At 39.0% G+C, this 15,052-nt stretch overlaps 1 protein-coding gene across 4 annotated transcripts in view; it reads right to left on the minus strand.

Annotated features, from left to right (window-relative positions):
• The window catches only part of ARHGAP10 (Rho GTPase activating protein 10), a 352,903-nt gene that overhangs the window by 295,651 nt on the left and 42,200 nt on the right, over positions 1-15,052 (minus strand). For all 4 annotated transcript variants that reach the window (XR_009277693.1, XR_009277692.1, XR_009277694.1 and 1 more), the window contains exons 4-5: positions 4,874-4,945; positions 19-120 (exon numbers count right to left, since the gene is read on the minus strand). Coding sequence is in view for 1 of the 4 variants with exons in the window: in XM_058839199.1 (XP_058695182.1) it covers positions 19-120; positions 4,874-4,945 (174 nt within the window). In the remaining 3 variants the exon portion in view is untranslated. The remainder of the gene's footprint in view (positions 1-18; positions 121-4,873; positions 4,946-15,052) is intronic.

The following is a 15,052-nucleotide window of genomic DNA, read 5'->3' on the forward strand; positions in this document are numbered from 1 at the left end:
AAGTAGAGGCAACAATACCTCTTGTAATTGTAGCTCTTTCTTCTTAGCTGATAAAGTCAAATGTTTTTCTAACAAACTGTAGTTTTTCTCTGTCTCTTTATCAAACTTCTTCTTTTCCTCCTAGACACAGAAACAAAGTAGCAACCATGTAAATATAAATGTACTATTTTCTTCTTTTAAATTTCTAGTTCGTCTGGAACAAAGAGAAAAAAATATTGTTGCTCCAATAAGCAGAGAAAAATATGCTCCATCTCATTTTAAAAATTAATTTAAAGGCTAACTTGAAATCTCATCGCATCATTGTGGTGTAGCTTATCACACGGATGTTTACATCTTTTAAGTTAAAAAAGAAAAAACCTGACCTCTTCTTGATTTATTGCATTTTTCATTACTTTCAGGCATCATCCACACCACCTTCTAGTTGAATAAAAGGCATTACAAGGAAATAGCAGTCTCACTGAAAAAATAACTTTCTAAAATTGACAAGGGAAAAGTTCCAACAGCTCAAAACCCAAAGCAAATAGACCTCAATATTCCAGAGGATTTCTTCATTTTAAAGCTATATGACAACCTCAGTGCTGAATTCCTATTTCTACCAGAGTTTTATTGTGCCCATGACAAGAACCCTATAAAAATAAAAAATACCCATAAAACTTAATATCATAGTATCAAAAGAGAAACTCTCACAGACATGTATGAATATCATTTGTACAATGCAAATCTGTTTATCTGACCACCAAAAGAAGATGTTGGAAGAGGGACAGTCATTACATTTTTTCAGAAATCCAAGTTTCTGAATCTAATTTAGTAGAATATATTGTAAAACAAATTGATTCCTCAGTTCCAGTATATTAAGGCAAAAATCAGTATTCATTAATTCAACCAACAAGTTCTGAAGCTATTTTTAGTATATCTAATTGCAGTTGAAAATAACCTCAAATAAATAAAATCAAGTATTTGACTACATATTTAAGAACGGCAGATTTACTCATCAGAAAGATACTAATTCAATTAAAATATTTTTCATCATCTGTAGATTTGAAATCACATTTAAATGTATTCTAACCAAACCCTTGGTTAAAATCTACAGACAGTTGGTTTTTTTTCCTCCTCTTAACCTTTCATTTTGAATAATACTACATATACTATATTATAAGAGACATTTTTGTTCTCTGAACCTGAAGATGGAATTACACTAAAGAGGCTGTTTAAAATGGATTCTCAGCAAGGACTTCTACCAGAATTTCCTTTCTCCACTCTGAGACTCAGAATCTCCTTTAAAAAAGGGATCTTTAAAAAATATTTGTTATCAACTGAGAATCATGAAGATATGCATACAGTATCAGGGTGATCAGAGATAACATATTAGTAATATGGGGAATTAAAAACAAAGCAGTGTGCAGGGAAAGAGGTGAATCTTTGTGTTTATATTAGCAAAATTTCCACTGATGTGACGAACATCTGAAAGCTCCCGGGAAGAGAGGGAAGAGAGGGAAGAGAGGGAAGAGAGGGAAGAGAGGGAAGAGAGGAAAGAGAGGAAAGAGAGGAAAGAGAGGAAAGAGAGGAAAGAGAGGAAAGGGAGGAAAGAGAGGGAGGAAAGAGAGGGAGGAAAGAGAGGGAGGAAAGAGAGGGAGGAAAGAGAGGGAGGAAAGAGAGGGAGGAAAGAGAGGGAGGAAAGAGAGGGAGGAAAGAGAGGGAGGAAAGAGAGGGAGGAAAGAGAGGGAGGAAAGAGAGGGAGGAAAGAGAGGGAGGAAAGAGAGGGAGGAAAGAGAGGGAGGAAAGAGAGGGAGGAAAGAGAGGGAGGAAAGAGAGGGAGGAAAGAGAGGGAGGAAAGAGAGGGAGGAAAGAGAGGGAGGAAAGAGAGGGAGGAAAGAGAGGGAGGAAAGAGAGGGAGGAAAGAGAGGGAGGAAAGAGAGGGAGGAAAGAGAGGGAGGAAAGAGAGGGAGGAAAGAGAGGGAGGAAAGAGAGGGAGGAAAGAGAGGGAGGAAAGAGAGGGAGGAAAGAGAGGGAGGAAAGAGAGGGAGGAAAGAGAGGGAGGAAAGAGAGGGAGGAAAGAGAGGGAGGAAAGAGAGGGAGGAAAGAGAGGGAGGAAAGAGAGGGAGGAAAGAGAGGGAGGAAAGAGAGGGAGGAAAGAGAGGGAGGAAAGAGAGGGAGGAAAGAGAGGGAGGAAAGAGAGGGAGGAAAGAGAGGGAGGAAAGAGAGGGAGGAAAGAGAGGGAGGAAAGAGAGGGAGGAAAGAGAGGGAGGAAAGAGAGGGAGGAAAGAGAGGGAGGAAAGAGAGGGAGGAAAGAGAGGGAGGAAAGAGAGGGAGGAAAGAGAGGGAGGAAAGAGAGGGAGGAAAGAGAGGGAGGAAAGAGAGGGAGGAAAGAGAGGGAGGAAAGAGAGGGAGGAAAGAGAGGGAGGAAAGAGAGGGAGGAAAGAGAGGGAGGAAAGAGAGGGAGGAAAGAGAGGGAGGAAAGAGAGGGAGGAAAGAGAGGGAGGAAAGAGAGGGAGGAAAGAGAGGGAGGAAAGAGAGGGAGGAAAGAGAGGGAGGAAAGAGAGGGAGGAAAGAGAGGGAGGAAAGAGAGGGAGGAAAGAGAGGGAGGAAAGAGAGGGAGGAAAGAGAGGGAGGAAAGAGAGGGAGGAAAGAGAGGGAGGAAAGAGAGGGAGGAAAGAGAGGGAGGAAAGAGAGGGAGGAAAGAGAGGGAGGAAAGAGAGGGAGGAAAGAGAGGGAGGAAAGAGAGGGAGGAAAGAGAGGGAGGAAAGAGAGGGAGGAAAGAGAGGGAGGAAAGAGAGGGAGGAAAGAGAGGGAGGAAAGAGAGGGAGGAAAGAGAGGGAGGAAAGAGAGGGAGGAAAGAGAGGGAGGAAAGAGAGGGAGGAAAGAGAGGGAGGAAAGAGAGGGAGGAAAGAGAGGGAGGAAAGAGAGGGAGGAAAGAGAGGGAGGAAAGAGAGGGAGGAAAGAGAGAGAGGAAAGAGAGAGAGGAAAGAGAGAGAGGAAAGAGAGAGAGGAAAGAGAGGAAAGAGAGGAAAGAGAGGAAAGAGAGAAGAAAAAAAAGAGTCCTCAACTTCTTAGCAGGCAAAGCCAGAAACTTTACACACATAGCTTGGGATTAGTGCAGCAACACCTTTCACTAAGGGGTAATTCAATAAGTGTCTCAGCTTCCAGCTCTATGAAGCTAAACTTTCCTCCTCCTCTTTTTGTTCTTAAGCTTAACTTAGACCATTTCATCAGCAAAGGGAATTAAGATGCAGAAAAAACCTGAGGCAGCAGATCCAAAATTACGACTATTTTGTAATGGTAGAGCATAAATCTCTCCTAAAGCAAATACTACACAATGTTGCAGATGTATTTCACCACTAGATGCCATAGCTTGGTTTTCAAAGCTAAGCAGAGTTATATTCTCATGTCACTGTTTTGATTACACTGAAGGAATATTAAGAATATTCCAAAACCTAAATATTTTAGAGGTTTTTTTATTTAAACATTATACAATTATCTAAGACTTCTATTTAAAGGTCATTGAGGATTCTGTCAAAAAAAAAAAAAAATGTTTAGATCAGATATAAAAGCCACAGCTCCACAGAAACAGTATGCAGGGACACAAGGAAAGAAACATCCATCCAAACAAAGTGGGAGATGTAGGCTGTGAGAATGTCATTTGTGTTGGAAGCATCAGGGAGAGAATTCTGACTAGGAAGTGAGTGAAGATATAACTTAAAGCAGTAGGAGCTCTCACCACAAAACCAGCAATATTCTTTAACAGCAAAAATATAGCTGAAATAATGCATTCATTACACACCTACTTCTATGACACTCAGTTACATTCAGAACAAATTCTCTCCTTCCTTGGAAGACTGGCTATATTACAGACCAAGTTTTATTGTGTGTGTTGGCTGGGTCACCTAATATACATCTCTCAAGTCCATAAAATTAAACAAAGCTTATTGTACCATTGAACTGAAAGGATTTATGATCAATAGAGCATTTTCAGTTCATGAACACTGAAATCCTATTCAGAGCATATTAATCACTCCTGCCAAAGTCAAAATGTAAAGTGCTCTCATAAGTGAAATACTGTCTTAGCTACTAAATACCACTGGTGATGAAGTCATGAAATTGTAAAATAAACCATATGCAGATATTTTGAAAATGTATTGAGTTTTAACAACAGAAAACTATAATAAAATGCTGGTTTCTTTCTTTTCTACTTTTTTTAATATGCATTTTAATTTCTCACTGCAAGAAGGAAGGTAGACACAAATTTGTCTTTGACCTGGTTATTTTTATCCAAAACTAATCTGGACTTCATACATGAAGTTTACTTTTTTTTTTTTTAAATATTCACAACTTAGTGACAACCTTAAAAAACAAATGACCAAATGCTTTTATCAAAAATACTTTCAATGACATCTTGTCTTTAGCCTCCTCATCCCTATTATTCCCATGCATACCGAGCCAATGAGTTACTTATTCAAAACAAAAAATCAAGTAAAGGCAATTCTCACTTGCAGCTAGCAAAAATGCAGTTAAAAGCATATAGGTGAGTGAGCTCCTTTAACTAGTAAATATTTTTCAGCCTCTGATTGTGCAACTGCAGGCAAATATGAAGCAGAACAGGATTACCCATTAGGAAAGGGGGGACAGGCTGTTAGCAGAATTCCTACTATTCCAGACAGAGGAGAAAAGGGAGGTGGAGAGAAGGAAGGGAAAGGACACATTCTTCTCTTCTTGAAACATTCCATGTGTTTCTGAAGCAAGTTCTCAAAGTAGAAACAAAAAAAGTGTGAACACATGAAATATAAACAATAATATGTTTCTGCCATTACATGTCATTATTACAATGCAATCCAAATAGAGAAATTAAACAAACTTATAAAGGCAAGGAGGGACGAACCTTTACAGCTCCTAGTTGCTCTTTCCTAAATCTTTCCAAAGGTTTGATCAGAGTTTCAGTAACACTGAGTGCCTAAAGAAAAAAAAGCATGGGTTAGGTTTCTGTAGCCAGATTGATGAGTCACATCAGCATCAGCAATAAAAAGAAAAAAGCAAGCAAGCTCTGGGGTAAAATAACAGAAGCATGCGAGTTAGAACTTCTAACTCAAAAAAAAAAATCACATCTCTGAGTTCATTCAAGCTTACAAAATTTCTTAATTCATTCCACTATCAGGAAAATTAAATTAAAACAAATGCAAAAATTACAGACATTTCCAGGTTGAATGCAAAATTGCAACTGCTTCATTTGTGCCAGTCTTGCAGATCAGGTTGAAGGCCTCAATGACTGAACACCAGAATGCGACAGAGAACAAATGAGTTTCATTAAGGGATGCAAAAATTTCTGCAACAAGAAGCACTACAGTCAACTGTGGAATAGAGCAGGGAGGAGCACATAATAGTCTTTTAAGACAGTTAAAGCCATTAGGCATTCATACAAATCTCCAAATATTTACACACTTAAGTACATTAATAAGACCTTAAGCTAGATTATAAAATCAAAGAGGTGCAAAGTCATTAAACAAGAGGTAGAGATGACTGGATGAGCATCCACCAGTGCACTTATGATATAAAGTCTCATGGCCATAGTAAAAAAAAAAAAAAAAAGGAGGACACAACAGTCCATCAAAAGACAGAAAACTGCAGCTTATTAGATCTGCACAGCTACATGAAATTTCACTGAAGACAGTTCCATTTCGTGCAAACCAGACTTCAAATTTTAAAAATACTTGAAATTTCAGGAAAGGCTAGCACTTTTTGAACACAACAGCAGCATGGAAAAGATGGCAAGAGCATTGCATGTGTGGGGGAGCAGGTGGGATACTTTTAGTGTGTCCTAAGGCAGACCTACAGAATAAATCATGCCCAGGACTGGGCTTAGCACAGCCACTGGGCTGGGATGCCAAGAGTTCAGGCAGAGCTCTCTGGAATCCCCCTGACATACAACAGAAGCCCTTCTCTCTTTCCTCCCCTTTCCCCTCCCTTTACAGGGAAAATCTTCAGATAAAACATCACAGGCTTAAACCGGCCTTCTGGAACACTTCTGAAAAATTCTTATCATAAAACACACAAGGGATGTACTGGAGATCTGGCACAACACAAATCTGAACAGCACTGTCTGCTCCCACCCATCCCTGGAGCCATGAGGGATTACTGTGGGAGTCATCCTGCCAATTCAGTGTAACCAAAGCAACCCACATTTCTAAACGGCCAGCACAGCACACTAACCTGCAGCTAACTGGAAACCCAAAGAGCTGGCAAGTCTGGGCCAAACTGTGTGCTGCACAGTCATCTGTCTAACAGCTACATCCTAACTTCAGAGCACGTTTTCTCAGCACAAAACTTCCTTCTGCATCCGTTCCCTGATTCTGCCAAACGTTCAGTGCACCCTTGGTGGGAGCAACAGCAAAAGGAAGAACTCTCAAGTCAGAGTGGAGAGCATGGAAACTACACAATCTTTTTATATTGGAAAACTTTAAATTGTTCCTTTGTTCTAACAAAGTGAAGGAGAAAGCTCCTCGGAGGAAAACTCAGAGAGGATGGCACAAGTTTCCACAAGGTAGAGCACCACATTTACTGGAATAGTTTCAAAGCATTTAAAGGTAACAACTGCACACTCACGTGGTTAGAGGGTTAAAAATAATTAACAAATGACAAGTTGCTCATTAGTTGTTTGAACTTTTACACAAAAAAGTGTTAGGTTAACACACATTGAATGTATGCTGAACACAAAGTCCAAATCAAAACCATAGCACCTTTATGTAATAAAGGAAAAATTTCAAACAAGGAAAATACATGCATAAAAGGCTGGGCTTCATAAAACAGCAGGGCTGACTGTAAATCACTTGTTCTGCTATTCCTGTGCAGTATTAACCATGGAAACCACTACAGGAATTTGTTTGAAGCAGAAAATAATCTTCAAATCAAAATGGGATGTTCTCTTCAGCGACTGCCAACAAAGAAGATTCCAGTCCTGCCAGTGGGATGATAGGCCAGTAATTCTTTCATTAAAAGAAAAACAAGCTTCCCCTCCTTCCAAAAAAGACATTTCTCATTTTGCACAACTTAAACTTTTGTTAACAGATGCATCCCCAGGTGCCTGCCATTAAGGTACTTAGATTTGTCACCCCCTCTGCTTTCTGTGCCTGGGTTAAATAACAGGACTTTTGATTACTTCTGGGTGGAGTGAGATTTTGCAGATCTTTGGTCGTTCTCAAGGAGCTCCATACCAGGCCATATATTAAAATACAACACCAGTAAATTCAACAGTGAATTACTGTTGCTCTTCTAACTGACAAAGTTCATAATTGAAAAACGTCCAATACAAGATGAAATAGAGAGGCATTTCTGCTGGTTTTCAGTACAGAGAATCCAGTGCTTGTCATGAAAAATTACAAAATGATATATTATTATTTATAGAAAAAAACCACATTATTTGCACTGCTATTCATTCTTATTTATAACTTGAAAACTTAAAACAACTCTTTTTTTAAAACTATAGATTAAAAATTAGCAAATGGGAAATAAGTGAGTGATTACCTGAATACATTTGTCATTATCACTTGTACCTTCCTTTAGAACTAGAATAATGTTAAAATGTAAAATTTCCAGCAAAAGTTAAACTAGGCATTTAAGTTTGTTAATATGAAACTAGATGTTCCTTCCTTTTTCAACTTCTGTCTTGAATGTTACATTCATTTTCATCCTTCTATTTCTGTAATCCTGACAGATAATGACAGGAATGTACTATTTAAAAGGACATTTAAAAACCCCTTTCTTTCCTTCTTTACATCTCACATCTATCCAAACCTACATGAGACAAATATATTTTCAATTCTATCTGGCAGGCAAACTGTGGCATGCAAGTCATAAGTGAATCAATCTAATGAGGTCATATTTCAGGTAACAGAATCTTAACCAGCTTTACAAATGTCAAAGTCTCAGGAATGCTCTGAGAAATGTTTAACCCAATGTGCGCACGTGTCTCGGGCAGACAGTCTCAAACACTATTCCTGCTCTGTTTGCAGCACCTACAGAAAGGTCAAAGAATTAACTTAACTTCAACATAAACCTCACAAGAGCAGCAATAAAGTCATCAGTGCCATCACCACCTCAGAAGATCACTCTACCTGACATTTCCAACATCCTGAAGCACGTTGTCAGCTTTGGGTTTATCTATTTTAGATGTCTTTACAAAACTCCACTTGCTCAGGCAGAGAAGTTGTACAGACCATAGATTAAGGGGCCCCAACCCTTCAAGGCACAGGCTAAATCCTTCAGCAAGCTCACTGACAGCTGTTGGATACTTCCTCAGTCAAGTCAACAAGACCCAACCGGTCACTGAACAGTCAGTGTCAGTCCACAAGATGACTCCATTCAGACTGTGATCTGTTCCCTTCCCACAAAAGGTGGGACTAGAGGTTTCTATGGAGAAACTGCTTCCACCAACACCTCCTCCTATGCACTGTAACCTGATGGAGAAGACCAGGCACCAGCGTTCAATGCTCCTCTTGCTTTCTCTCCTGCAGTAGGCAGGAGCACCTTCCCTAAGTTCCCACTCCCTCTCCAGGCACAACCAGACATCTACAGAGGAAGGCTGCTTGCATGGCCTGTAAAGGAGTAGCAACCTACAAGAGCTCACCCAGAGTTCAGGGGCTAAAAAGGTTAAACCAGCTTAAGTTAGACAAACTTTATTAGACAAATGCAACACTGGCCTCCCAGCCTTCATCCTAAAAACGTCCTTGGAGCTAAGCCTTTACTGGAAACTGGGAATTGCACACTGCTCAACAACTCTGGTGGTGAGATGAACACATACCTTGACTCTGCTCCATTCTGAATTGAAGCATTCTCCCATCAACAAAAAAAAAAAAAAAAGGTTTACTGAGAAAGAAAAAAAAAAATTAAGCCATAAGACTGCACTGCAACATAGGAGTGCTGAGTTCCCAATTCCCATCTCAGGAACTGGAATGCAGATTGGATGCCTTGCATAAAAGAGGAGGTTTTGTTTCTGAGCATACCAATTGGAAAGATTTATTTGTAGTCAGGGGCAGGATTGTTTCTCCCCTCAACAAAGCTACAAGGGAGGCCAACAAGTCAGTAAGGCAAAGCTCATGAAACTGAGCAAGTGTCAATGAAACGTGATCTGGGAAGGAAGCTTTGCCTTAGTGAGTGCAACAGAGAAGGCAGAAAGGAAGACATACCTAGCAGTGATTCAATAACAAAATAGTTGGCAACGCTGCTAGATAAAGAAGTTTACTTTCCAATAAAGATATTTACCACTACAGCTGCTCTTCTACTTACAGGTTGTGTTTTCCCTAAGAAAATGCACCATTCAGCCTAATAAAAAAGCCAATTCTGATATCTCCAATGTTGGGGAAGAGAGAAATATATAAAAAATATTACTTTCTCCAAAAACCTTTCCTACTCAACATACTGATTTGCTACTGAAATGTCTCAAAGCATTAAGACCTATGCCTGAAACCCTGTGTTATTAAAAACTGCAGATACAATTTCACTGCTGAAGACATCAGATGTTACTTGCAAAACCTGAATTCTTTCTCTTCCCATGAGAAGATGATTTACTGTTATAGTTACACAGCCAACCCCCCTGCCAGCTCTACAGACAGAGGTGTCTCTCTCTAACCACTCCTCAGCACTGGTTTGGTATTTAGTTGGAGCACTGATGAGTGCAACCCACCCTCCAAGGCTCATTATTTTGTTTTCAAATCAAGTTTTCTTCTAGTAAACAGGTCTGGATTTTCTCCCTGCTCTAGAGCTTTCTCTGTAGCTTTCAAATCTTAGATAACAAAAGGGATTCAGGTACACATTAAGAATAAAGACATAGGAGTTTTTTGGTTTTTAGAAGGCCTGCAGTATATAGACTAAAGGATTTTTAAGTTAGTCTCATTGCCCATTAATACTTGTATCTCTTTGCATGTGTGGAGGGACTATAAAAAAGAAGTGATATCCATTGCTGTGGATTCATCCACTGTGGAGGAAGCCATCTGGTAACAAAAGAGCCAGGTGGAAGGTGATAATCTGACTTAAAGACAACATATTTTGTGCACTACTGAAGCACCATGAGGCCTCTGTAACAAAACACATCACCTCCCTCATCAGTGTTCCAGGAAACTACCCCTCAGGGTTTGGTAAGAAGACAAGAAGTTTCTCAAATGCTCCCAGGGGAATTTCCTATACCATTGAGCCACTGCCTCACAGGCAAAATCATGTCCTCTGCACTTGCTAATTCTTTCACAAGAGGCAGCCTTGGCTTACAGGAAATGCAACAGCTGGACTCCTGAGCTTACCCTTCTAGTGAAAAGTTATTTCCTGTTCAATTCCTGGAAGTTCTTGAGTAACCTAAAGGACAGACAGCTAAAAGGGCCTCCTATGATCCATCTGCTATGCTGTGCCCTACTCTGAATTGCTGCCCTCATTGATTCTCTTGTCATGAAACCACTGGCCTCCAAAATGAGATTGGTATTATAAGGAAACAATAAAGAATTTCCTTTTTAAAGAAAGATATTCTTATGCAATACATTCCACTATAAAGAGAAAAATATTACAAAGTCATAATCATAACAAACAAGAAAACAAAATAAAGAGAAACAGACTTTCACACACTGCAACAAATCAGCTTTCCCCATCTGCAGTGAAGGAAAGCTGGGGATAATTCCTCTGAGAAAGACCTTCCCTTAGCAAACCACAACACACCAGAATACTGCTCTGGTTCTCATAACATAGACATGGTATGTAGTCATACAATGATCCTGAACAAGCAAAAAGGCTGCTCAGAAAAGAAAACTGCATAATGCCCATTTTCTTGGTGCATGGCAAAGCTCACCACTGAGCAAAAAGATGACTCTGAAAGTCAAGGAATCCAGCAGCGAACAACAGCATCAGTGTTCAGTCAAGAATGAATTGCTCAATTGTCAGCGCCTTCCTCCAGAAGAAACAGTGGCGTTATTAACAACCAGCAAAATCCAAACTGGTGACAGCTTTACAATGCAAATTCCAAACATTTCCCAATGATGAACTAACAGAATTAAATTCTCTAGTGGATTATGTTGATGCATGTGAGACCACAGAGTTATCTGGAAGAGGAAGCCAGTGGTAACAGAACTTGTCAGCTTTGTTCACTCAGAGGTGGGAGGAACACACCCAGATCTGGCTTTGCACTTTTTTTTTTTTTTCTGTTGTACAGACAAGTCATCTTTGCTTTATAGATTAATGTGCACAAGTTCATATGTAATTCACAGAGTTATTTCAGAAGACTGTATATGGCATTCAAACCCCAATAAATAAATGAAGCACTCAGTATCAGGAATCACCAAAACTGAACAAGATGTGCCTGAAATACTCATAGTTCTAATCTGTGTTCTATATTCTCATAATTATGTGATTGTCATCTGGTCTCATGCCCACCAGAGGAAAAGTGAAGGCTGGGCAATTGGATAGGGAATCAGTTGTTCTGCTTCTTTCTAAAACTATAAAATCTTTTATTAAATTGGAAAACATGCAGAAAAGGAAAGAATGTAGATCCTGCAATTAAGGTACTCAAATGCTGTTTCACCTGCACCTCTATCTCTGTATCTGAGATATTCAATGTACTGTTTGCAGCCTAATTTTTCAGAAGTGGTCAACAGTTATGTCCTTTCCACTGTCTTGGCAGATATATTTAGCAGTCTGCACTCTCAGCAGACTTGAAAGGATCTGAATATATGGAGCACTACACAATGCCTTGAACTCCTATTGAACAGATCTTGAATGCATCACACATCCAAGACTACTGGGTACTTTTTTACTATACATCAGTGAGTAAACTGACTGCTCATGCACACAGATTTCTTCAGATTACTGTCAAGACAGATTAAGATTTACACACCCCTAAATAACAACATGCAGGGTGCCAAAGAAAAGCTCAGAAAAATTAATAGCACCATCTCCACAGCAGTCAACTGCTGAATCAAATCCAGATACTAAAGTCACTGGATAAAAGGTATAACAGGCTATTCAGGAACACTGGGTGCTAAGTGAGCACTTCACCTGTGAAACAAATACACACACACTTCAATATCTAATCATAAGAGTTAGTTTAAGTAAGCACAAATAAGTAATTGTACATATTTATACAGATCACTTAGAGTATATCTTTACCCTTTTGAATGTACACCTTTGAATGTTAGTAATTTCTTTTAACTTGTGAAAGCACAACTGAGAAACCCTTTCCCCCTTAGTTTGTTTTTTTTTAAGAAGAAATAAAAAAAAAACAAAACCACAAAACTAAAGGAGTGACTTCAGGGGGATATTTCTTTAAAAATCCATAGAGAGAAAAAAAAAAAGTGGAAAATTCCTTTAAAATATAGCTGCATAGTACCTCTCCTCTTAAGACATCTGAAGGAAGAGAAGTGTGCAAAAAGTGTAGCCGGAAATAGAAGAGAACATATCAAAGTAAAACAGCTTGTTATATTGCCTTGGGAAATCACAGAAAATATAGTAAGGTGTATCAGAAATCCTATGCCAAGAGTAATGTGGTGGAGTAAAAACAAAATAAATGAGTACTTAGGGGCAAAGTTAAAAATCATGTTTTATTTGGCAACAGCCAAAAAAATAAAAAAAAATAGAAAAAGAGGCTCCTCATATATATCTGAAAAGAAAGAGGAAGGAAGCTATAAAATCATTATGGAACTGAAATGAGTGTTAAATCAATGATGGAGTATAAGACAACAGATTTTAATTACCATGACAAAGGAAAAAAACCTCAGTTAAATTATAACAAACTATCTAGCAAAGTGGGGAAAAACAGGTGTTAAGGGGAGTAAGGACTCCTTAAGAGAAGTTAGATGTATTCCTACATTACACAACTGAAGTATTAATGGCATTCAAGTCAGAAGGGGCTTTGCTTCAGAAGAGCTTAGTAAGTCAGCAAGGCAAACTAAAGCAAGGTCCCAGAGGATGGCAGAAGAGCAAATATAGCAGCAACATAAAAGCAAAGAGGATGAGAAAGCAGTAATTCTAACATAAAAGACAGAAGGTCTAAACACAGTGTAATTCAATTGAACAAGGAAAAATACAGATGTAAAACACCACTTGGAAAGGGTAACCATGAAAATACTACTGTGAAGGAAAAGTTATCAATTTTATTCCATGACTAATGTAGAAAAATTCTCAAAAATTTCCCAACTTAACCTGTAGTAAAGGTGACTCAGTATGAACATCAAATGAAATAAATGAAGACTAAACATCAGAATAAAGAGAAATCCATGTTCCTGGAACTTCTTTAAGAATAGGTTAGACCAGCTCTTGACAAGGATCATGTGAGCTCCAGAAGCAGATAAAGGACAGGACAGAGGAACTCCAAGGAGGGAAAGTACTCAAAGCCAGCACACCAAGGTGACCACAGCAGGAGTGCCAAGCACCAGCAAGATTACTGAGGGAACAATACAACAGCTACCAAATTTGGTTATGACTTAACAAGACTGGAATCAACAGGGAAAACTAATTAGGGGTCATTTAGGAGAAGCCTGGGATGGAGAAAGGGAGGTGTGAAGGAAAGGACCAACAACCACAGGCTACTGGTACCTACCAGGTAACGCTTCTCCTCGTCACCACAGCTCAAATGAGGGCACACAGTGAAGCCTGCTGTTCTCAGGCCCTCACTAGAATCAAAGCTCCTTTCTGCTGCCAGGAAAACTGGGGCTGGGAGGGAGGGTTTGGTGCTCTCCCTGGAAAGCAGGGGAACAGCTGGGTACTGGGACAGAGCATCTGAGGATCACCATGCTGGGCCTCGTGCATCCCCACCTTTTCCTAGCACTTTGCCAAGTTCCCTGTCATCCCTGAATTTCTACAGCACTTCTGCAATGCCAAAGGAGCAGAATCTAAGTCCTATGGCTCCATTAATCCTCAACATGTAAAAATAATTTCCAGAATATTCTCAGGGACAAAGTGATCTATTTCATATCTGCCCTGGGGAGCATCACCAAGCTACAGTGCTATGGAAAAATGTAACTTGGTTTTGTATTGACCATTCTGTAATAATTTTAGTGAAATGTTTGGATTATTGCCAACTACCCTTTTTATATGCAACTAAATCCTTTGACACCTGGGATATAATTTCAGCCATCTTTGACAGAGATGGGAGAAATGGTAAAGCCATGAAGTGCAAGACTCCAACATCTGAAAGTATATCCACCAGATAAATTTACTTTTTTGGTCATCATTCATTGTAAACACTGACAGCAAGTTTTATGGACTCTAGATTCACTACAATTTCAGAAAATCATAAGAAGTATAGACGATGAACATTTACTTTCAGTATAGAATGCCTCTTAAGTGTAATTTTTTTCCTTTTACAAAGTGATTCTGAAAAAATTAACGCTTTTCTCAAGTATCTAAAAATCTGAAATGAACAGCAGTGTCTGAAATGCCCTTAGTCCTGTAATTATTCATTGATTGCTTTAATATTACTTTATGAGACTGAAATTTATCTATTTAACTATGAACTGACACTGAAGAGAGCAGTCCAAAATCCTCTGGTCATCTTCAATATAGTAAGGGGGGAAATGCTCAATAATGAGCATTCTTAACAAAGACTGAATGCTTTTGAAAAAAAAATATATAAAGTATATAGCAGGCTACATACTTTGCATCTTAGTGGAAAGTCTTTGGATCCCTGACCTTATTCCAAACATCTGTGAATGCTACATGCCCTAATATTCTCTATGGGAGTATCTCTAGAGCTCATGCCACTGTTAAAACATCCACTAAGAAATTAAAAAAAAAAAAAAAAAAAAAAAAAAAAAGTCAGAGGAGCAGATGCTGGAAATTATCTTTTCCAGTCACCACACAATCATTTTCTCAGAGACTTATGGCCATTGCTACATAAGCTCACTCCAGAAATGATAACATTTGCCAAACTACAGATCCAATAAAAAGGCCACATATCTGGTAACTCAGAGAATATATTCTGCTTCTATTTGGTAGTAAATATTTTCGCCATTACAATTTATACTCCCTGGTTTTCATCAGCCACAGTTCTAACAAAAACTGCATTTCATCCTTTTCCTATCAAGAAACTGACACT

Source organism: Poecile atricapillus, chromosome 4 (assembly GCF_030490865.1).
Source record: "Poecile atricapillus isolate bPoeAtr1 chromosome 4, bPoeAtr1.hap1, whole genome shotgun sequence".
Classification (NCBI taxonomy): Eukaryota; Metazoa; Chordata; class Aves; order Passeriformes; family Paridae; genus Poecile; species Poecile atricapillus.